Raw genomic sequence first — 21,943 nt, 5'->3', positions numbered from 1 at the left:
TCTTCTGATTTAGAACAGGGCCTCAGTCATTCCCCTATAGTACAGCCCCCAGCCCCTAGAACCCGCTTGTTTCACATCCTTTCATACGGCCCCAGCTCCCATCCCTTGTAATCCCAGCCACATAGAGCTTCCTTTATGGCCTCACCCCAGCAGCCCTTTGCACTGATGGCCCAACCCCCTCTAACCTCCCAGCAGCCCCTGGCCCTGATGGCCCAAACCCGCTGTAGGCCCCCAGCAGCCCTTGATAGCCCCACCCGCCTCTGGCCCTGATAGGCCCCACCCCTCTGTAACCCCCCAGCAGCCCCTGGCCCTGATACCCCCCCCCAAGTCCCCTGATGGTCTCACCCCTCTAGTCCCCAGCAGCCCCTGATGGTCTCACCCCCTCTAGTCCCCAGCAGCCCCTGATGGCCCAAGCCCCTTTAGCCCCTGGTAGCCCCACCCCTCTAGCCCCCATCAGCCCCTGGCCCTGATAAGCCCCAGCAGCCCCTGATGGCCCAACCCCCCCTTTAGCCCCCAGCAGCCCTCGATAGCCCCACCCCCCTCTCGCCTCTGGCCCTGATAGGCCCCACCCTCTGTAACCCCAGCAGCCCCTGGCCCTGATACCCCCAAGTCCCCTGATGGTCTCACCCCTCTAGTCCCCCAGCAGCCCCTGATGGTCTCACCCCCTCTAGTCCCCCAGCAGCCCCTGATGGCCCAAGCCCCTTTAGCCCCTGGTAGCCCCACCCCTCTAGCCCCCATCAGCCCCTGGCCCTGATAAGCCCCAGCAGCCCCTGATGGCCCAACCCCTTTAGCCCCCAGCAGCCCCTGGCCCTGATAGGCCCCACCCCTCTAGCCCCTGGCTCTGATAGGCCCCGCCCCCGCGGCCCTGCTGGCCCCGCCCCTCAGGAACTTCTCCTTGCGGCCCCGGCCTCTCCATCCGCTTCTCTTGGCCGCCCTTGCTCAGCCCGGCCAAACGGGCCAATCGGCGCGCGGCGCCGGAGCCCGCTCAGCCAATGGCCGCGCGCGCGCGCCGGCGCCGCAGCCGGCCCAATGAGCGCCGCGCGTGCGGGCGCTGCCAGCCAATGAGTCTGTGCAGCGGCGCGGCGCGGCCCGGCTCAGCCATATCCCTCCGCCCGCGCGGCTGCCCGGGCCCTTCCCCCCCGCCCGGCTCCGCCTAGTCGGTGCGCGCGCTCCCCCACCCGCGCGGCCCTTTCTCCCTCCGCCGCCCGCCCGCCCGCCACAGCCGCCGCCCGCCCCGGGGTCCCCCACGCACCAGGAGCCGAGAGCGCGAGCGAGCGAGCGGGACCCCACCCCGTGCCGGAGACGCGCCGCCGCCATGGAGCTCATCACGATCCTGGAGAAGACGGTCTCGCCGGGTAGGGGCCAGCACGTGGGGGAGGGACGGGGAGCGGCGGGCGGCAGCCGCCAGGCCCGGGGAGGGCGCGGCCGGGCCTGAGGGGGGAGCGGGCGGGAGCCTGCCCCGGCGCGGCGGGAGAGGGGGCGCGGAGAGGGCCCCGCAGCGGGGATTGGGGCGGGCGGCGCTGGCCGCGGGCTGGGGCCGCTCGGAGGCGCTAGGCCGCGGGGAGCCCGTTTGCCCCGGGCCGGGGGAGGGGGGGGTGGCGGTGGCGGCCCCGGGCCCGGGCAGTGACTGACTCCGGCTCCCCCCCTCCCCGCAGACCGCTCCGAGCTGGAGGCGGCGCAGAAGTTCCTGGAGCAGGCGGCGATCGAGAACCTGGTGAGCGCCCCGCGGAGCGCCCCGCCCTGCCCCGCGCAGGCCGAACCGCCATCAAGGGCGCAGCCCAACTTGCCGGCTCCCAGCCGGGGCGGCGGCCGGCCAATGGGGACGCGCCCGGGAGCCGCGCCGGCCAATGGGGGCGCGGAGCCGGGCCGGGGGAGGGGGAGGGGGGAGCGCGTTAGGCTGCGCGGCGCTGCGTGTGCGGCGATGGGGCCTGCGGGCCATGTGGGGAGACTAGGGTGCGCCCGGGAGAGGCCCCGTAGCTGGGACATGGCCCCCCAGGGCCCTAGGCCCTTCACTCCCCCCCTGCAGAACCTGATCCCGCATCCTGCCCCCTACCCCTGCCATGCTGGGCCTTGACCCTTCTCTGCCTGCTCTCAATCCCCCCACTGCTCCCCTAGGCCGGTCCATTCCTTCTGCACTTCGCCAGGCCTTCTGATTGTCTTATTCTTGGCCCTTCATTTTTCTCTTTCCTCTTCCAGCGTCTGGATCCTATTTACCTTTCATTCTAGTCCCCTTTTTACTCTTAAAAGGACCTTCACTCTGTTCTGAACTAGGCACTTCTCCCCCCCCCCCCCACACTTGTGTGTGGCCCAGATGAGGTTGAGATAGAGGATGAAGGTGTTACCAATGTTGGGAGCCCTGTGGTCCACTGCCCTGGGTGGCGTTAGAGCACATTTAGAATGTATTTAAGAGAAATGACAGGCTGGGGGGTCACTTTGTTCCAGAGGGAAAGGGTACTCAAAAATCTGCAAACGACACACTTTCATTAGCGTGTTTATGAACTCTTAGCATCGTTCACACATGCACATACTAAAATCAAGAGAGGATTAAGTTAAAAATATGGCCTACCATTAATGTATGTTGTCTGTGTAATCAAGGCCCAACATTACAACTATTACACTAAAATAAGGGTGTATGGGTCTGATTCTTAGAATTGCTATTCTGCTTTCATCTTTGAGGCAATCTCTGGTTCTTGTGTGAGTGATTAAAAATGGGTGAATTATTGCATTCCTCTTTGCTACTGTGAAGGTTAGTTGTCACCGACTTGTCTGATGGATTGGAGGTAATAACTGAGTGTTTAATTTTTTGGCAACCATATACATTCTTTCCTCTCCACCAGCATAAATTGACAACCTAGGCAGGTTACTTGTATATAATTTAATGTTAAAGGTTTGTGAAACCTGGTAATCAAAGTTGCTTACAGTGGGGGTTACAGTTTTATATTGGTTCCAATTCTCTGTTTAATGAATCATAGCCCTCCACTGAAATATGAGGTTTTTTCTGCCTTTATTTTAGGACTCTTGCTGAGTCTTCCTGCAGTGCTTCTGTGTGTGGAAGCTGTGAGAACGGGTACACTGCAATTGGGTTTGGGTCTGTAGTCTAGAAAAATTAAATAAATTCTAAATTAAAATTGTGAGTTTGGGCCTAGAATGAATAAAGCTATTGTCAGTAGCTTTAAAAAAAAAACAAAACACCTAACCATTTGAGGGAGGCAGGTGTGAGAATAAATAACAGGTGACTGCTGGCTACTCTTACTTTTAGTGGATTTTCCTTGCATAGTCTTCATCAAGTGTATGGCATTTTGGGAGTTCTGCCCACTGTTTCCCTTCAGGGGATGTGTGTGTCCCTGTAGCATTTTCACTTTCTATGCCAAAAACATCCCTTTCCTGAAAGCTTTCCCCATTTTTAATTTAATCCAGCCTTGCAAAATTTTGTGTCTCAAATATGAATACATTTTTGATGGATAAGTAAAATTAGCTTTTTCATTATGGTAAAAAGTGAACAAGTATATTTTGTGCCGGGGGCATTGCATTTTTCAGGATATTTTTGCAAGACTGTTTTAGCTTAAAATGGTGGGTTTAAACTATATATTTGTTTATAAACTCTGCAGTTTGGGTATTAAAACAGATTATTGGATAACTATATTTAACTTTTTTAGGTGATATTTTGGACCAGGGAGAACACAAGTTCTTCTGTCCTCAATACTGCCTTAAAAATTGTTGCCTAGCTACTTTTAGATAGGTTTCAGAGTAGCAGCCGTGTTAGTCTGTATCCGCAAAAAGAACAGGAGTACTTGTGGCACCTTAGAGACTAACAAATTCATTTCAGCATGAGCTCACGAAAGCTCATGCTGAAATAAATTTGTTAGTCTCTAAGGTGCCACAAGTACTCCTGTTCTTTTTACTTTTAGATAGTCTTTCTTAGGCCCTGGTTTCCAATAGAAATTTTGTTTGCATTAACTGCGAGTGCAGTTGCACCAATTAAAAAGATTGGTTAAATGCTAGTATAAAGCAGGCAAAACCGTTTCAGGAAGACTTGTTTCCACCATGTCTGAATCACTTTTGTATGAATTGATATTGAAACCAGTGCAGCTGCATCGAAAAACACATACACAATTTTTAGTGGAGACAATGCTTTGGTCAGTCTTGGCACAAGAGCTGCACTAGTGGAGCTCTTTCTCCATACCACACAAAGCAAAAGTGTATCAAATGTCAAGCTGCCAAATTGCAACTAGTTGGAATACTAAGGACTTTTTCACTAGTTGTTACCAAAATCAAACAGTACAAATGCAGGTGTTGATAAACAAATGTGAAATAGCCCTGCATAAATAATACCTTTGACATCAGAGAAATCGTGTAATAAACTTACTCTTACAGAAATATTTTTACTGTATATAAAGCACCCGATTTGAGCTTTTAAAAACATTTAAAAATTCCAAAAGGAAACTGGCTTGATGCTCCCCTTGGAAAAAATAATTTGCTTTATTTGATGTGACATTTAAATTTATGTTTAATTTTAAAAAACCACAGATAATCTTGGATGAAATAGGCCTTGGAATAGGACCTGAGTGCTTTATTTAAAGGAGTACTTTAAACAGACAGAAGGATCGTGGAAGGTAACTGAGTCTCTGAAGTAATCTGAAAAAATCCAACATCTAGTTACGTTACTTTCCAGTAGTTCTAATTAGGAGCTTAACATTCATAATCTTGGGATAAAACACAGTCGTATGGTAGCAGTTGTTTGGTTGGGTAAAAGTTTAATTCTCTTTAGTTAGAAAAACCTAATGGAACAGATTCTGATTAAGAGCAGATTAGAGAAGTATGTATTTGTATCCATTAATAAGCATGTTTTCTTCTCCTGACCCAGCCCACTTTCCTTGTGGAACTGTCCAGAGTGCTGGCAAATCCAGGGAACAGCCAGGTTGCCAGAGTTGCAGCTGGTTTACAGATCAAGAACTCTTTGACGTCTAAGGACCCAGATATCAAGGCCCAGTACCAACAGAGATGGCTTGCAATCGATGCCAATGCCCGCAGGGAAGTCAAGAACTATGTAAGTAACTTCTGTACTTCAGTGAATTCCATTTTTGTCCATTCACTTCCAAACTGCTTATCATTTTTCCAACAGTATGTCTGAGAAATGAACATTTGATTTGTTTCTCACTGTTTGAAAAATCGTTATGTTTCTTGCTATTATGGAGCAATGAACCTCATTTGTACTTAATACTTTGTTGCTGTAGCACCTTTAATCTGAGGAGCTGTTTCATAAGCATTAAATTGCAGAACACACCTGAGAGATAGCTAAAATACAGAAGAGGGAACAAGTTCACCAACTCTGTAATGCAGCTATCTCTGGAGTATAGAACACAGCACTGTGGGTTTTTTTTAATTTCTTGTAAATTGAAGTCTAGGGCTGTGTTGCTTTAGTTCAGGCGTTCTCAAACCGTGATATGTGTACCTCTGGGGGTACATGAGACCTCTCTGGGGGGATACATGGGAGAAATTGTGTAAAGGTGGATTTTATTTATTATTTATTTATGTTCATAATAGGCTACTCACATGAAGCTTTAAAACTCCAGGGGAATTTGTGTTATAAAATACGGTAGTTAATTTTTTTTCAAGATATACCAATGAGAACACAGAGACACTGACATACAGAGCCCTGACCTCCAAACACCGTACACCATGGGTTCAGTTGCCCAGCAACTGTCCAGTCTAACAGCTCGGAACTTAGTCAAGGTTTTTTTGTTTTTTTTTTCAGTTGTATATGTCGCACTATAACTATATCTCTATGTAACTGTGAACTAAGGGCAAATGGCTAAAGACCAGGTAGTGTTAGGAAGAACACCCAACGTATCAGTGATGAGAATGGTGGGGGTATGTGGGCATCTGGTAGATCTGGAATGGGGTATGCAATAAGAACCTCTACTTCAGTTAATCCTCTCAAATGCTTGCAGCCTGTTAAGTACTCTTCCAGCAATGATGAGATTGGGATGTGTAAAATACGTGACAAATGTCTACTTCTGATGCTTAAATAAGCAATGTTGGATAGTGCTTAGGGAAGAATAATATGTCTAGTACTCGTTAAGATAATGTTAGAGGGTAGGTTTTTCCACCTCTGTTCTGCTACTAGTTTTTCTCTTCCTTACCATGAAAAGAAGTGGGATTTGCTATTGGAGCATGGTGCTTGAAGGAGGAATTATAGGTGAGGTTTTGGGGCAAAAACTGAGACTGCTTTTGTATTTTGTTAAAGCATTGTTCAGAAGCATATGAATAGCCAGACCGAAAGACTTCAGAATGGTGAACTGCGATTCCAGACTTTTTGAAGGACATAGTTTTCATCACTAGTAGTTTACAGATGCATTGGGATTTGATTTTTATTCTTCATACTTGAACAGTTTCTTCAAATTTTTTTTAACCGTGTTAATTGTCGTGTACATTGTGAAATCTCTGAGACAGGGACTGTGTGTGTGTGTGTGTACACACGCACGTACACTGGACCTAGCATACTGAGTGTTTGCAGAATACAGTTAAAAACAGTTACCGAAATTCCAGATGCTGAAAGCTACCGCTAAGTTTTGTAAAGATGTGGAGTGTCTTTGTAATCTGTCAAGCTTCAAGCTATGACCTTTGTCAGAGGAGATGGCAAGAGATTTTAGCTGTGCTAGCAAGTGGTTAGCATGAAGAGACATAATGCTGGCCTGGCAATAATGACTTTCCAGCAGATAACTGCTATATTCTTTAATGACAATTGGTCGTGCGTTCTCAACCAGGGAGTCCTTTGTGCTGGTTATCTTTTTGACTTTAGAAGATGTATGTGCACTTGGATCTATGCAGAACTTTATAATGGGTACATTCTGGGTGCAAATGGACTACCCATTCTGCATAATCATTTGTCTGGGATAATTGGTGTCTTTTAATGTTTAACACTTACACAGTATTCTCCAGAGTAAGGTTGGATGATTAGATATTTTGTGATAATTTAACTTTTTTCAGTTATTACTTCCAATGGGGAAAAGAAGGGGTAATGCTGTTTTGATGTTTTTTACTTCAATTGACAAATGTGTGACAGGAAATTTAGTATTTTTTGTTTTTTGGTAACAGTATGATTACAGAATAACAGATCATCCCTAGTTTAGGAGCTGCAGTGTTGTAGTATGTTGAAGAAAACTCATTAGTTTCATTTGCCTTTAATACTGTCCCTGCAAAGAATTAAAGTAATCATCCTTTACTCATTGTTATTGGATCATTTGGTGCAAGTGATCTACTGAGAGAACTTTTTGATTTAAGATTCCTGATGACTAGCTCTTTCTTATAAGAACATTCTCAAAGTTTTTTTGCACTACCCTTTTTCCTGTTTAGAAGTTAAGTGGGAGTTGTGACAGAGAAGGCAATTTGCTGCAATATCTTTGGGAGAGCTTATTGAACTAAATTTAAATAGCTTTGAAGTCCATTGTATTATGAATGAAAAGTGTATATATTATTGTGGGATTATATGTGACGTCTCTGGGGAGGAGACTTGGCCAATGTAAAACCTGGGAAGTTCCAAAGTACTGTTTTAAACAACATGCCAGATAAGAAGGAACTTGGGGACAAACAAAATTAAATGGGTTTCCTAGGAGACACCTGGGCTGGGTAGGGAAGGGGTGAATGCAAGTTCCCACCTCCAGACCCAACCTTTTGAAGCTACACCCTGAAGAGAGAACCATTGTCTGACTGATTACATGTTAATGGTCTCTAAAGATCAAAGACCCAAGCTGTATATAAAAAAGAGATTGACTTGTCATGAATGTGCTTGTTCTGGGTTAAAAGCTGGTATGAACTTATAACCACAAGTAAAAAAAACCTGTGATAGGATTTGAAGGCCTGATTGCCTGCTAGATCCCTTGTTGGAGTGGGGGGGGGGTCATTTCTGGTAAGCTTATTAGTGTGCATGTGGGTTATTGTTTTTAATGTATTTTCTCCTATGCTTTCACTTTAAGAATAAATGTACTTGCTTAGAAAGGGCTGTGTGGTTGCTTAAAACTGGGCAATTACAAAGCCTTTGGAGAGAGAGCAACATGCAGATGCTGACCAGTTACGGCAGATTGGTTTGCTGGGAAACTCAGTTTAGACTGGGGACTGTGCAGTGTGGAAAAACACTGATCAGGATGGAGAGAGATGTGTCTCCATCCAAAAGAGGTGATGGCTGGGAGCCAAAAGCCTAATAGTGGATGTCCATGCTGGATCACAGAGCGGGAATACAAGTGCAGTTGACCTAAACAGTGATGAGAGAGTATTGACCAATTACTACTGTCTGATATCAGTGACCTAATGTGAAATGAGTTGGTGAATCAGTCCGATTCCAATCATAAAATCACTTCTACATTTGGCTCCAACTGGTATTGTGAATACCAAACATTGAATGGACATGGAAGCTTTTCCCCTCGTTCCTAAGGCTCAGCTAAGACAATAGTGGTAGGTAGCTTGGGAGAACCTTGCAATACCACCAACAGTGCTGTACCTATTGTATGGACAAATGGAAGATCTAAATATCCAAGGCTGAGTGTTCGGCAATTACTAAAATTATTTTTTTTTAAGGGAGTTATTTGCCGAAGTGGAGAGTACAAAATGTCTTTGCTGCTGAGCAAAGACTAGAAAGACTGTTCAGCAAGTCAACCAGTTAGAGTAAACAGGTTTAATTTGTGCCATACTACTCAGCCAGAAGCAGTTCAGTGCTTCCTCTTGGGACAGTCTGACTTAGAGATTCAACTATAACAGAAATTTAAAATATTATTCACCCCCACTTAAAGATCATTTTCTCATAAGCTGTCCAGTTAGATTTTTGATTGGGAATGCTATTTATCCAATTTTTTTGATTAATTTTATAATATAAAATAATAACAATAATTGGAGATATACCAATCTCCTAGAACTGGAAGGGACCTTGAAAGGTCATCGAGTCCAGCCCCCTGCCTTCACTAGCAGGACCAGTTTTTGCCCCAGATCCCTAAGTGGCCTCATCAAGGATTGAACTCACAGCCCTGGGTTTAGCAGGCCAGTGCTCAAACCACTGAGCTATCCCTCCCCCCCTGGATGAAAACTTTGATTAGTTTTCATAATAAAAAATACAAAGAAGTAAATGACTCTCAGCATGTATATGTTTACCAAATGCTGCCCATTTCACAGGATATCCAATACAGTTATGCAACTTTATAACTCATCAAAGCTGCAACCAGGCAATAGAGAATTGGACAATAATAAACAGGCATAACATGTTAGGGTGGGGGGAGTAACAATTTTTAAAAAACTTACATGCACAGACACAATAAGGAAGGAGGGGGTGGGAAGCAGAGAGGTCAGGTGGAATGGAAGTTGAGCATTGTTTGAGCCATTTCAGCATTCTTTGTCAAGTGTATCAAGAAATAGGGTCCAGATTACTTGAAATCATGTAATTCTTCTCTAAGTTGAAAAGCTTTCTTTTGTGGATAATTTTTCTGATTTATAATCTTATATCAGAGAAAGGGGAATTGTTCCCTTCATGGTTCATCGTATATGGGCACTCTTCATAGAATATGAAGGGTGTCTTAGAGAAATGTATTTAATCATGCAGACAAATCCTGCTGCCTGGAGGGGGTAAACCATGACCCTGTCAATATAGGGGCAAACTCATTTCAGTTGCTGGGGTTAATGCTTGTTTGTAGAAGGAAAGGTGAAATTTACCTGTTTTAATCCCATGTTTGCGGGTAAAAATAAAATTGATCAGCTAACTCATGCTAGTTACATTTGCTATACTCTCTCTCTCCTCCCACCCCGTCAAGTAGAGATCTTAGATTCCAATCTTCCTGTATTGGGTCACTGATATCAAATAATAAAAGAGTGTAGACTAGTGAAATTGATTTGGAAAAGTCTGACTAAATTGCTGATGTTTTCTCCACAGGTTTTGCAAACATTGGGTACGGAAACATACAGGCCCAGCTCAGCCTCACAGTGTGTGGCTGGCATTGCCTGTGCCGAGATTCCCATGAACCAGTGGCCTGAACTCATTCCTCAGCTGGTAGCTAATGTTACAAATCAACACAGCACTGAGCACATGAAAGAGTCAACGTTGGAGGCAATTGGTTACATCTGTCAGGATATTGTAAGTGCCTTCTCTTGAATATATGCTATGCAGTGTCCTCTTTCCTCACCCTTTCTCCTGTCTAAACTTCTTTTCTCTAGACAACCCCTCTAGGCTGTTTTGTTGTCTGCGGGTTTAGGATGCCTATACTAAGAGAGGCAGCAGAATGATTCCCCACAAAACCCACGGATGAGACCAAAGTGCAAAGAGTGGCATCTGAAGGAAGAATTGACCTGGTTTCGCAACATAAATCCAGGTCATCTTTACTAAAGTGCAGATTTAATCATGGAGTGTGCATGGTGTTCAGCCTATGGAGCTGGGTGCCATTTTAAGAACCCAGATAAATGTCCTGATGAGTCAAATGATTACAACTGAGTGGTAAATCCTTACTGAGGTTGTCTCTGGGGACTCAAAAGTCTAAATTATTTCATTAGATCATGGGCTGGGCTCAGTATCTTCTATATTTTGACACAAATATTTTGCTCTATACAGCACCTTCCAGCCAAGGACCTTAAGAAAACAGCGGTCACAATTTTTATAGACAACTTGTTTTTAGTATCAGACTGTGTTGTGTGTGTATATAGGACAAGTGGCTGATCTGAACTGCACTTAAAAACCCTGTGTTCTGACCTAAGGCTGAAAACAAAAACTGGCTTCCTGCCTGTTTCTGTGTAAATGCCATTGAATGGTTGTTTTGCCCCTTATTACACTTTGGAAAGAGTACAGATGTGTTCCTTCTGAAGTGTACAGTGCAGTACATCTAGTTCATCAGACAGAGAAGTTTATAAAAGCAATGGTCTAGATAGCCATCACACAGAAAACTTGCTTTCCTTGTGCAAGGCAGGAGGATCTGGTCTCACTTTTCAATCTATGGTCAAACATCTTGTCAGTCAGTGTGTAATAGGATAAACATGTTTTCCCCTTCTGCTATTCGTGCAGCAAGTGAGATATTTTAGGTGGTGTCCCTTTTACAGGAGAAAGGATGGAATATTGGAATCAAAGTTTGGGAAGCTTCCGTGGTAGATGGAGAGGTCTGAAGAACGTGTAATGACTGCAGAAGGCGGGTCCCCTCCTTGAAGAGGAGAGAGACAGGGAGCAGGCAGTGAGGGAAGCCTCATAGGGTAAAATGAAGAAACAGTATCAGAAGTGTCAGTGAGGACAGGGAGTGGAAGAAACCAACAAAAATAAGGCAGGAGGAGAGACCAGAGGAAAAACAGATTTTGAAAGCGACCTGAAAAGATAAGTGTGCCTCTTGCTGCACTGAGTGTCTGAAGGGTTTGAATTGCTGCCTGACTGATTTGAATTGAAAACTAAAAATTCTGTCAGTAATAAGTTCTGGGGCAAGTAAACAGGCTTGGGAGGGGAAAATACTGGTACTGAGATACATAAAATGAAGAGGTGATTCAAAGTTGCAATCACTACTACTAGAATAGAGGGGCTTCAGGTCAACCATCATCAGTTACAAATACACCCAGGATTTCTAAGTGCATGTCAGCCGTTTGTCTGGAAGACAGCAAGTAATTAAGCTTCACTAATCCATAGTGGATTTGTTTGATTGTCCTGGGTTGCTGAACAGAATTTTTCCCCTTTACGCTGCTTTGTATTGTTCCTCAATGTGATATTGATAAATCCTAACACAATTTAGGGGCCATTGGGAATTTGCATTCCAGATACTCTTTTTTTCCTGTGGTATAAGCGGTGCTGTTCTGTATCCCTCCAACCCTGAATGATTAACCTCTACTACCTCTTTTGGTTATAGCTGTCCTTCCTTGCTACTGATCCTTGCATGATCCACTGCCAGTATATCAAATGTGGGCCTATTGGTGACACAGTGGTAGGGGTATGACCACTGATGTATGCCTCTGCTCAAATGGTAATAGAGTGGAAATTGGCAGTCGTTTGAACTCACTATAACATAGCTGAATGAAGCAGTCTGAGGCTTGCTGACTTGAAGCACAGTGGTAATATTTAATTTTTATTTTTAATATTTGGCACTTGTGATTTAAACTCTGGAATGTATTTGCTGTTCAGGTGCAGCAGACTGTGCCCTCTTTAAGGATGCACTGCCTTGGTGTCACAGTGAGGTGTTAAGTTGCTCATATTTGACCCCTAGTGTTTCTAGTGAACAAAAGGCCTTTTGGCCTTAAAGGATTTGAATTTCCTCTGCCTGTAGAATTCATTGCCAAACCATATGAAGGGGGGAAAACTTGATACATAGGGGAGCAGGCACCTGAAAAGCGGAGTTGCAATCTGCAAGCCATCAGATAACTTCACCACTATTTATTCCTTGTTTCAGGATCCAGAGCAGCTTCAGGACAAATCCAATGAAATTCTCACAGCCATTATCCAAGGGATGCGAAAGGAAGAGCCCAGTAACAATGTGAAGCTAGCAGCTACTAATGCACTCTTGAACTCTTTGGAATTCACCAAAGCAAACTTTGACAAAGAGGTGAGTAAAGGAAGCAACCGAATTCTGGGTGCGAAAGGGAAGGAGTGAATCCATGGTCTATGATGAGAAATCATGCACCACGCTGAATTTTGCTTGATGCATAATTCCCTTGGAGCTGAGACTTGGGTTCACGTCTGTAAAATTAGTTTTAAAGACTGCTGTGGTGCAGAAATACTGGGGAAGTGTTTGGAGAAGACATAAAATGAAAAAGGAGCATCACTGACTTTTTTGGCTAAATATGTACTGAACTTAGGGTTTAGCCTGTTATACATTCTGTGTCCTAATCAAACTCTGCTCTCTGCAATGTTGTTGTAGCCTAAGGGCAAGTCTGTACTACAGAATTCAGTCAACCTAAGTTACCTCCTCGGATAGCCATCACAGTAATTAAATTGCTTTGCATGTTCACACTATGCTCTTTGTGTCGACTGTGTGTGTCCTCACCAGGGGCGTTTCCACCAATTTAAAATCTGCAAGGGCATTAAAGTAGGAACACCCCTCATATTCCTACCATAGAGATTTAATGGAAAATGGAACTAGTAATTAAACTTTTATCTTGAGATGCTCTCTTAATAAAAACCTTTCCCTAGTCAACCATTCAGCTGTTGTTGATTTCTATCGGTGCCTTAACGTTTGATGAGCTGGTTGAGCGTAATCTGTTCAGATTGCATTTGTAGTGGACTTCTGCCCTCTAAATGGGCCTGGGAGTAGTAAATAGAATGTTAAATTATTATATTCCCTATCTCCTCTTAACACCTCCCAGAAAATTAGTGTACCAGCTAAATCAGCTTTTGACACATTTTGTAATAATTGCTGAAATAATCTAGGAGACAATAGCTTTTAAAAAACAAACAAGCAACAAAACCTTACTTTCCTTAGTGCTGTGACCATATTTTTTTCTGATTAGAGCAACGTACCTACTTGGATGTGACATTCAAATTTGGGATTCACAATTGCAGTGGGCTCTTTATCACTTGGAAATAATTATGAAAACGCTGTGTGGCAAGTGGCTACCTATATCCTAGCTCTTGTAGCAATGTAATGTTGGTGGCAATAATTGCTGAGAAGATCAGGTGCTCTCCGAGTCAAAGAATTAAAATATAATCCTGTCGGAAGATTTTTAAACCCTTTTGCATAATACACTTCTAATTCTTTTATTTCTTTTGCAGTCTGAAAGGCACTTTATTATGCAAGTAGTCTGTGAAGCAACGCAATGTCCAGATACGAGGGTAAGTGATGATATAACGTCTTGAACTGTCTGTCGCTGCACCATCCAGTGACCTCTAGAATTTTAAGTGTTACATTTAAAGAAATAGTGCTGTATGAATAAGGTATAAACTCATTTTAATTGGCCTGTGGAGTAATTTTAATCACTAATAATTCGCATTGATTTTTGCTTCCCTTTGTTTTAGTTGTGCTATGTTTAGGCTACAAACATGCTAATATTGAGTATTAGTTCCTGAAGAGAGTGTTTGACAGTTGCATGAATTCTGCATCGAGAGTAACATTTTCTTGCTGTGCTCAGAAAAACGACACATTTGTTGACCCACTTCCTTCTCTGACAGGTACGAGTGGCTGCCTTACAGAACTTGGTGAAGATAATGTCCCTTTATTATCAGTATATGGAAACATATATGGGTCCTGCTCTTTTTGCTGTGAGTACTGCAAATCAAAAATGGAATAGTGGCTTAACTCCAGCGTGCTCATGCTTATAAACCAAGGGACAGGAACCAAGAAAATTGCTCCCCGTGTCTCCCACTCCAACCCCTGCAGTGCAAGAACTGGAGAGAGAAGGATGGCCTTCCACTCATGTTTCCCCCCTTGTACGGACATCCTCTTCTGCAATTATATCTGTTTAATTACATCAGTGTTGCGGTGGTCACATTTTACAGACGGAGTTAGATGACATGCACCCAAGGTTTTGTCGTTACTGGCAGAGCTGGGAATAGAGCCCTGAACTCCTGATTCTTGGTCCCTCTGTGTTAAGTGGATTGTAAAATAACTAATCCCAAATGTAGGTAATCTAAGAAACACTCAGATACTCTTAGAAGTTCCTTATGCTTTCCCCATCCCTTTACCCAGGACTGGATTTTTGCGTATTTGTTTAAAGTAGGACTTCCCTGCCACTCCACTTGTGTGAAAAGAAAATTGGTTTTCTGGCCCTTTCTCATTGGAATTTTGTCTCCCATTTCTTCTATGTGGCAGTTGCTACTAGAGGATGGTTGGGCACTTAGGTTTTTAAAACTGCATATTCAGAAATCACCTGTCAGTGCTGTAGTCACAGGGGAACTGGGCCTGGCCCTTTTCATTGCCTGTTCTTTTACCGGCTTAGGGCACTAAAGGCTGAGTCTAAATATAAACGTGGTCTCCACGTTAGCTGCCTGGTATGGCTGCGGCTTTGCGTGAATTTTATTTTTTTACAGGAGTGCCTGCTTTTCATTTTAATGTCTATAGCACTTCTCTTCCTGAACAATTGCAAAACATTTCAAGCTGGATACTTATAGTACCACTATAATGCAGCCACTTATGGGACAGAGCACTGCAGCTAACTAGCATATAGCATTACATAGTAGTGAAGGGGGAACTGGAGAAGATGGAGAGGATACAGTTAGAAATTCTTGCATAGGGACCTGCTGTTTTTTACATTCAAGATGTCTTGATTATGAAGGTATTGCCCAGGTTTGGTGGTACATAAGAGTGTGGTGTGGAGACAGAAGGCAACCTACGACATGGAAAAATCTAGAGATATTGGTGATGTTTGTGAATTTTGTGTATTCCATTATTTATCTGGAATTAATGTAGGCTTACTGTCCCTTCAAAATAGTTCCATCTACAATATGTGGTTCTTTCGCTGAGACCTAGATAAAAAATCCTAAATCCTCTGCCTGGATTTTAAAGATTCTATGGCTCTTTAGTAAGAACGGAAGGTTTTTGGTGTAACCCTATCTTTTTGTGGGGCGGGGGGGAGGTAAGGTCTCTCTACAAACACCCCTATTCCAATCAAATCCATGTAACCAATGCCTGGAGTCACATCTCTGTTAGTGCTTGGTACTGTGAACATTTGTATCTAAGCAGTGCGCGTGAGCAATTGGTTGCTATTCTGCAGTCCTTAAACGCGATTCTCCCTATTGCCCAGTCATACTCTCTCTTGAAATGTGGAGGTATTGTTTAGCAGCTGCCTCCACTTGGAACTTGCATTGGCATAGCTACATCTCTCTGGAGTGTAGATTTTTCACACCCCTGTAAGTCATCGCTATATATACCCACCCTCAGTGTAAACAGTGCTAGTTCGACAAAAGAAATCTTCTGTTGACTTACCTACCGTTTCTTGGGGAGGTGGATTACCTATGCCAAGAGGCGAACCTCTCCAGCTGGCATAGGTAGGGTCCATACTGTAGTGTTTCCAGTGTAGACAAGCCCTAAGAAAGACGAGCTCTCTCTCAAGCTGCCTCTTGTTTCAGGATGACTAGGTTCCTGTACCGTGCTGCCAGTATATGGCGTCAGAATGACTTTTGCTAAAATGTCCCCTTTTTCTCTATCTCATGTTTCTGAAGATCACAATTGAAGCAATGAAAAGTGACATTGACGAGGTGGCTCTGCAGGGAATAGAATTCTGGTCAAACGTCTGTGATGAGGAAATGGATCTGGCTATTGAAGCATCTGAGGTGAGCTTGGAATTGGTGTTTGTGGGGATCGGTGTTAGTGAGTAAAACAAGTAACCATTGTTTCAAACATTAAAAAGGAGGGACTGAACCAGGTCTGGAAGCGCCTTTGTTTTTCCAAGGTGCGATTTTTATTAAAGAGCTGTGTCTGAACCCTTGTGTAGCAGTCCTAGGTCCATGATGAGAGATCATGCACCACTCTGAGTATTAAGTGATGCATATCTATTATGGAAGCTGAGACTTGAGGCTGCATGGTATGCAAGGCAATATATCATCCATTTCGGGTTGCTGTCTTTATGAAGAGCGATTCAGTAGCAAACTTCTCATTCACTGGCTAGACTTATGGATGTCTGTCAAGAGTTTACAAGTAACCTTTTGTATTTGCAAGTATCTCGAGTTTGTTTAGCAGCAGTAAAAGCTTTTTCTCAGCTCATTGTTTTTGGCCAATAATTTGCTCTGTCCTTGACATGCTGCCAAAATATTTCTGGGTTTGAGTGCCTTGGAAATATTTACAGTCGGAGCACAAGTTTCAGGAGTGTTTCCATTGTAAGTGCCTTTGTAAGGTCTCAAAATTTGTATCCATCAGGCTGAAATTCTTCAGGCTCAGCGGTTCTCTTGAGGTAAAATTTTGGGGAAAGCTGGAGCAAAATGCTTCTGCTGTTCTGAGATGGGACTAGAACAGGACTTAATTTTTTTAAAATAATGAACAAAAGCGTTCTAGTACCAGAATGGCTGGGATTTGAAACTCAACAGGGCTAAAGAGTGTCTTCGAATATTCCAGTGAAATTAGGTTATGGTTTTGGTTATTTGAAAGCGTTTGTAAAGTGGGCATGATTTTTCACATTCTTTAAAGACAAGTGAGGTCCCATATGTGTGGCTGCATAGTGAACACACGCATTGGTTTGCACGTTACGTTGAGCTTTGTGCATAAAGTTCTCAGCACCTTGGAAAACTTAGATCTCTCGCCTCATTAAGGCTCATTGGAGCCCTTCCTTGGTCCTTCTACTGAACAGGGCCAAATGAGTATTTTTTTAGGCTGAGTTTCCTTAGCTCTGTGAATAATAATGCTGTCTGTACCATGAAACAATGACATGACTTAGGAGTTCAGTGATACTGGCACCAGTAGTTTACCTCTAGGAACGTTTAAAGGGTTACTCTTGCATTGTGTATAACACATGAGATTTATGGTTTGGTTATAAAAAGCAATTGGCTAAAATAAAAGTACCGGGTAGTTCTTATTCTTTAGGGTGGATGGATTGAAAAGGAAAATGGTGTCTTGTTCTTCATGCAGATGCTCTTTCTTTCCAAAAAGTCTTAGTGTAAACTTCCTTCTTTAAAGGGAGCTAAATGTATTTTTCCTGCTGCATGCTCAAAATAGCAAGGGTAAAGGGACAGTCAGCACAGAGGTCTAATCTGTATGCTAAGTGCCTCTTACCCTTCCTGTTTGGAGGCATTTAGTAATTGTTTAATTTGTAAATATTTGCAGTTTGTCTTCAACATGTTTGTGTAGTGTGGGGAGTGGCAGCATGCACTTGCCGGGTAGCAAACTGAGCATGTGCATCAAACATTTAACTAGAGTAGAATTCAAGGAGTCCTCCTGGGAAAAGAGTTCCAGCTTTTGCTGGTGATTTTACAGCATAAAGTGGATAACTTAAAATCTAATTCAGTTTGATTTTTTTCAGAAGGAAAAGTGTTTCTGTGCAGCAATTGAGGATTGTTTTGTAACCTTTCTTTCTAGGCAGCAGAGCAAGGAAGGCCTCCAGAGCATACTAGCAAATTTTATGCTAAGGGAGCACTACAGTATCTGGTCCCAATTCTCACACAGACACTAACTAAACAGGTGAGTTTGGAGGTTCCTTACTATGCATTGTCTGGAGTTGTCTGTATGCACCAAGAACCTTACACTTACGTGGTACCAGCCTTACGTTACACAAGCAATTGCTGGAATGCTGTCAGTCTAACTATGTAGGATAGAATGCCATTAGTTAAATGTGGCCCCTGGTCATTGAATCAGCATTCTATTTTCATAGATGATTCACTAATGAACTGGGACTGGAAGATCCTTTAGGCTCTTTATAGAGTTGAGATAAAGGCATGCTTGTTCTGAACACCTCATGTAGCAGTCCTTGGTCTATGATGAGACATCATGCACCACTCTGACTGAATGATGCATTATTTGTGAAAGCTGAGACTTGAGGCTGCAGTGAAGCTGGTTCCAGCCACTTGAGGTGGTTTCATTATTGTACAACATTTCATTAAGGCAAGTTTCCCTTTCTGATTACTGAAGGCTTTTGATAGGTCATCATGAGGCTGCAGTATCATTTAGCACAAAGTGTTTAGTGTTTGTGGAATTAAAAACAGGACATCAAGGTTTTGTTTGCCTCATTTAGAACCCTTTTTTTTTTTAAAAAAAACCTTAAATTCTAAGCTCGGAGTACCACATTTTACCACACTTATTTGTTTTTATGAGGACTTCTCAGGGGCTAATTTAGACTGTGGAACAAACCGTATCCAAACGAAATCACTTGCTGTACCGAGTCTGTTTAACATGATATTAAATAACAGTTAAAAAATCCACGTAGTATCAAGTTCCTTTGTCAAGTTTGAGAGAGACTAGGAAATGGCTGTAATTTTTAATGGCTGTTATGTTTGAGATTGCTTCCTTGTTCCATGTTTTAGTGCCAACTGCCTGAATAAGTAGTTCAATTACAGGAGGCTGTAAGGTTGTTAAAGAACCAATCAGGAAACATAAGTCATCCTCAGATGTGCACCTTCAAAGGAGTTAGGTTAACAATGGCAGGGCCATCAGCTGGAGGGAGAAGCTACCTAACTGGTTCCATCCACGCTAGAATGGGTTACTCTTCCAAAGGCTAAGCCTGGGGTCAAAGGAGACCCAAACTCTCAGACCCTAGAAAAGGGTGTGGTGTTGGGGGGTCTAGAAGAGGCTACTTACTGAGTGTGTCATGAACTGCCGCACAGAGAAACACTGTGGGTCGGACACACTGCTTCGTCCTGACAGAGATGGAGTTAGCTGGCAAAAGAGAACTTGCAAAGGTGTAGGTCAGTGGTTCTCAAACTTTTCTTTTCGCGGACCACTTGAAAATTGCTGAGGGTCTCAGCAAACCACTTAATAATCTTTCTAAATGTTGTTTGTACCGTTAGCTAGCTATTGTAAAGCGCCTTGGATAAAAGCGCTATATTAAACCCTTAATTATTAACTTTTTTTGTTCTACAAATAAAAGCACACAACTCCTATTTTAAAATCAGTAGTCTTACCTTTCTAATGCGATGGATGTGCCTTCTCTCCCCCGCTGCGGCAGCCCCCTAGGGCTGGGAAGGAGGGCGGGGTCTCTCCCCCGCTGCAGCAGCCCCCGAGCTGGGGCTGGGAAGGAGGGCGGGGTCTCTCCCCTGCTGCGGCAGCCCCCTACCTGGGGCTGGGAAGGAGGGCGGGGTCTCTTCCCCCCCCCCCCACTGCTGCAGCCCTGGAGCTGGGTAAAGTCACATCTTTGGCTGCCACAGCTCTCCATGTCCCAAATTCCCCCCACCCCCTCTTCTTACCCCACTGCCCCCTCCCACCTACCCTTTATTCCCCCCAAGGCCATCACCTCGCCTTACATGTGCATCTTCTCCAGGGTCCAGGCACCTAATTAGTGGAGCCATGCCTGCGCGGCTCCACTAATTAGGTGGGTGGCCCTTCATTCTCTTATGTGCGGCCGCCCAGGTGCACACCTTAGAGGGAACTGTCTGCGGACCACCACAGTTTGAGACCCTCTGGTGTAGGTAATACCCATGCATGTAGACCTTTTATGGTGTTTACGCTTTGATCTAAATGGTTTTATCTTCTGATGAAAGAATAACACTTTGTTTGAAGATGATGTTTGTGTTACTGCAAAATTATGCTCTCATGGGCTTCTGAAGGGAAACTCATACAGGAGCCAAAACAGAGTTAACACAGTTGGGAACCAGGGGGCTGGACCCAGAGATCCATTCTGAGTGGTTGGACCATGTGGTTCCACCTAGAGTAAGACGCCCATCACCTAAAGGGGTGCACCCATGAGAGAATAAAAGGGCTCTAGGGTGCACTTTGCCCAGTAACTGACATTTACTTTTTTAGGTTTGTAATGTGGACTGAATTCATGTCAAAACACAGTCAGTACCTGTTCATATTCCTTGTCCTTGGATCCAGCAAGAAGCAAAGTTCTGGTTGGTAACCGATATTTTTGCTAAGAGTGACCCAAGTGTTCTCTTCCCAGGATGAAAATGATGACGATGACGACTGGAATCCCTGTAAAGCAGCTGGCGTTTGCCTCATGCTTCTGGCAACCTGCTGTGAAGACGACATTGTTCCTCATGTGCTGCCCTTCATTAAAGAACACATTAAAAACCCAGATTGGCGATACAGAGATGCAGCTGTCATGGCTTTTGGGTGTATTTTGGAAGGGCCAGAACCCAACCAGCTCAAACCACTAGTTATTCAGGTCAGACCAAGTTTTTCTTGGAGGTTGGCTTGCTTGAACAAAAATGTTTGACTTAATGTAACTACTTTGAGCACGACCCAGGAAGGGAGATCAGAGATCATGGTTGTGTGTAACCTTTCAGTTTTGCTCAGTTGCTGAACAACCTGCAAAGGAGATTTTTAAGACGGTAAATGTTAGAATTCTAACATGCGGGCGTTTGCATGGATTTGGCAAACTCTTGTGATCGGTTGGAGTAGCTATCCTTAGAGCAGGGCCCCCTTTGTTTGTGCAGCACGTGGAAGGCACACTCAGTCCACACAGCTTTGGTTAGCGCAGGCTTTTAACCCTGTGTATGTTGCCTCTCGCTGTGAGGCAATATGTAGAATCTGAGAATTGAAACTCGTAGGGTTCAGTGCTCCTGGCTTTGTCACTAGGAAATACTTTACTTTATGGGCCTTCTTTACATCCAAAGGTGGCTTCTTAGCTCGGGGGTCCCATTTATTGGTAGACCATGGAATAAATACTCTGAAAAGACCATATGCCCAAACAGCTGCAGGCTTATTGGTATCATGCGAGTGAATTTGGTGTGATTCTGACTTATTACTAACTGTGTGGTTCTGTTCCAGGCCATGCCCACTCTAATAGAACTAATGAAAGATCCTAGTGTGGTGGTTCGAGATACGACGGCGTGGACTGTGGGCAGAATCTGCGAGCTGCTCCCTGAAGCTGCCATCAATGACATTTACCTCGCTCCGCTGTTGCAGTGTCTCATCGAGGGCCTGAGTGCCGAGCCCAGAGTGGCTTCCAATGTGTGCTGGGTAAGGCAGGACTCCACTGTTGTGGGACAATATGGGCTGGGCTTCTACCAGCAGGTGTGGGGTTGAAGGATTTACTTACCAATTCTTGTGAGCAGACCTCCTACGTAAACTAGAGGAGTTCCGCAGCCTATGGGGTACTCCCTTAAATGATGCGAAGAGATGACTGACTTGTTCATCCACCACAAGAAACCTTGTGTGAACGTGCCTCAAGTCTGTAGTGCCGCATGCTGGTGGGACAGGAAAAAAGGAAGGGGGCTGATGGGGGAGACAGCTAACTGGAACGATGCTCAGGAAGGGAACAAGGGTGAAGTTGTCTTCAGTTTGAAAATGCTGGGGAGACGACTCTTCCCTACAAAGACCATGGGGTGTCTGGTAACTGTATAAAAGAGAGGTCTTCAGATGACTTTTTTAGTGCACCCTCTTTTGTATTGTCTAGCCACCCTTCTCAGGCAGCCAAGGCTGCTCAT

At 44.3% G+C, this 21,943-nt stretch overlaps 1 protein-coding gene across 1 annotated transcript in view; it reads left to right on the top strand.

Moving 5' to 3' along the window:
• Positions 1-1,155: 1,155 nt before the first annotated feature.
• The window catches only part of KPNB1 (karyopherin subunit beta 1), a 32,748-nt gene continuing 11,960 nt past the window's right edge, over positions 1,156-21,943 (top strand). Inside the window, exons 1-11 of the mRNA XM_039516858.1 lie at positions 1,156-1,355; positions 1,656-1,714; positions 4,865-5,047; positions 9,914-10,114; positions 12,390-12,542; positions 13,709-13,768; positions 14,105-14,194; positions 16,094-16,204; positions 17,940-18,041; positions 20,455-20,679; positions 21,285-21,476. Coding sequence (XP_039372792.1) covers positions 1,316-1,355; positions 1,656-1,714; positions 4,865-5,047; positions 9,914-10,114; positions 12,390-12,542; positions 13,709-13,768; positions 14,105-14,194; positions 16,094-16,204; positions 17,940-18,041; positions 20,455-20,679; positions 21,285-21,476 — 1,416 coding nt within the window. The 5' untranslated portion in view covers positions 1,156-1,315. The remainder of the gene's footprint in view (positions 1,356-1,655; positions 1,715-4,864; positions 5,048-9,913; positions 10,115-12,389; positions 12,543-13,708; positions 13,769-14,104; positions 14,195-16,093; positions 16,205-17,939; positions 18,042-20,454; positions 20,680-21,284; positions 21,477-21,943) is intronic.

The sequence above is a fragment of the Mauremys reevesii genome, linkage group 27 (genome assembly GCF_016161935.1).
Source record: "Mauremys reevesii isolate NIE-2019 linkage group 27, ASM1616193v1, whole genome shotgun sequence".
Taxonomy (NCBI): domain Eukaryota; kingdom Metazoa; phylum Chordata; order Testudines; family Geoemydidae; genus Mauremys; species Mauremys reevesii.
The sequence above is the reverse complement of the archived record's forward strand: the minus strand, read 5'-3'. Positions and strand labels throughout refer to the sequence as shown.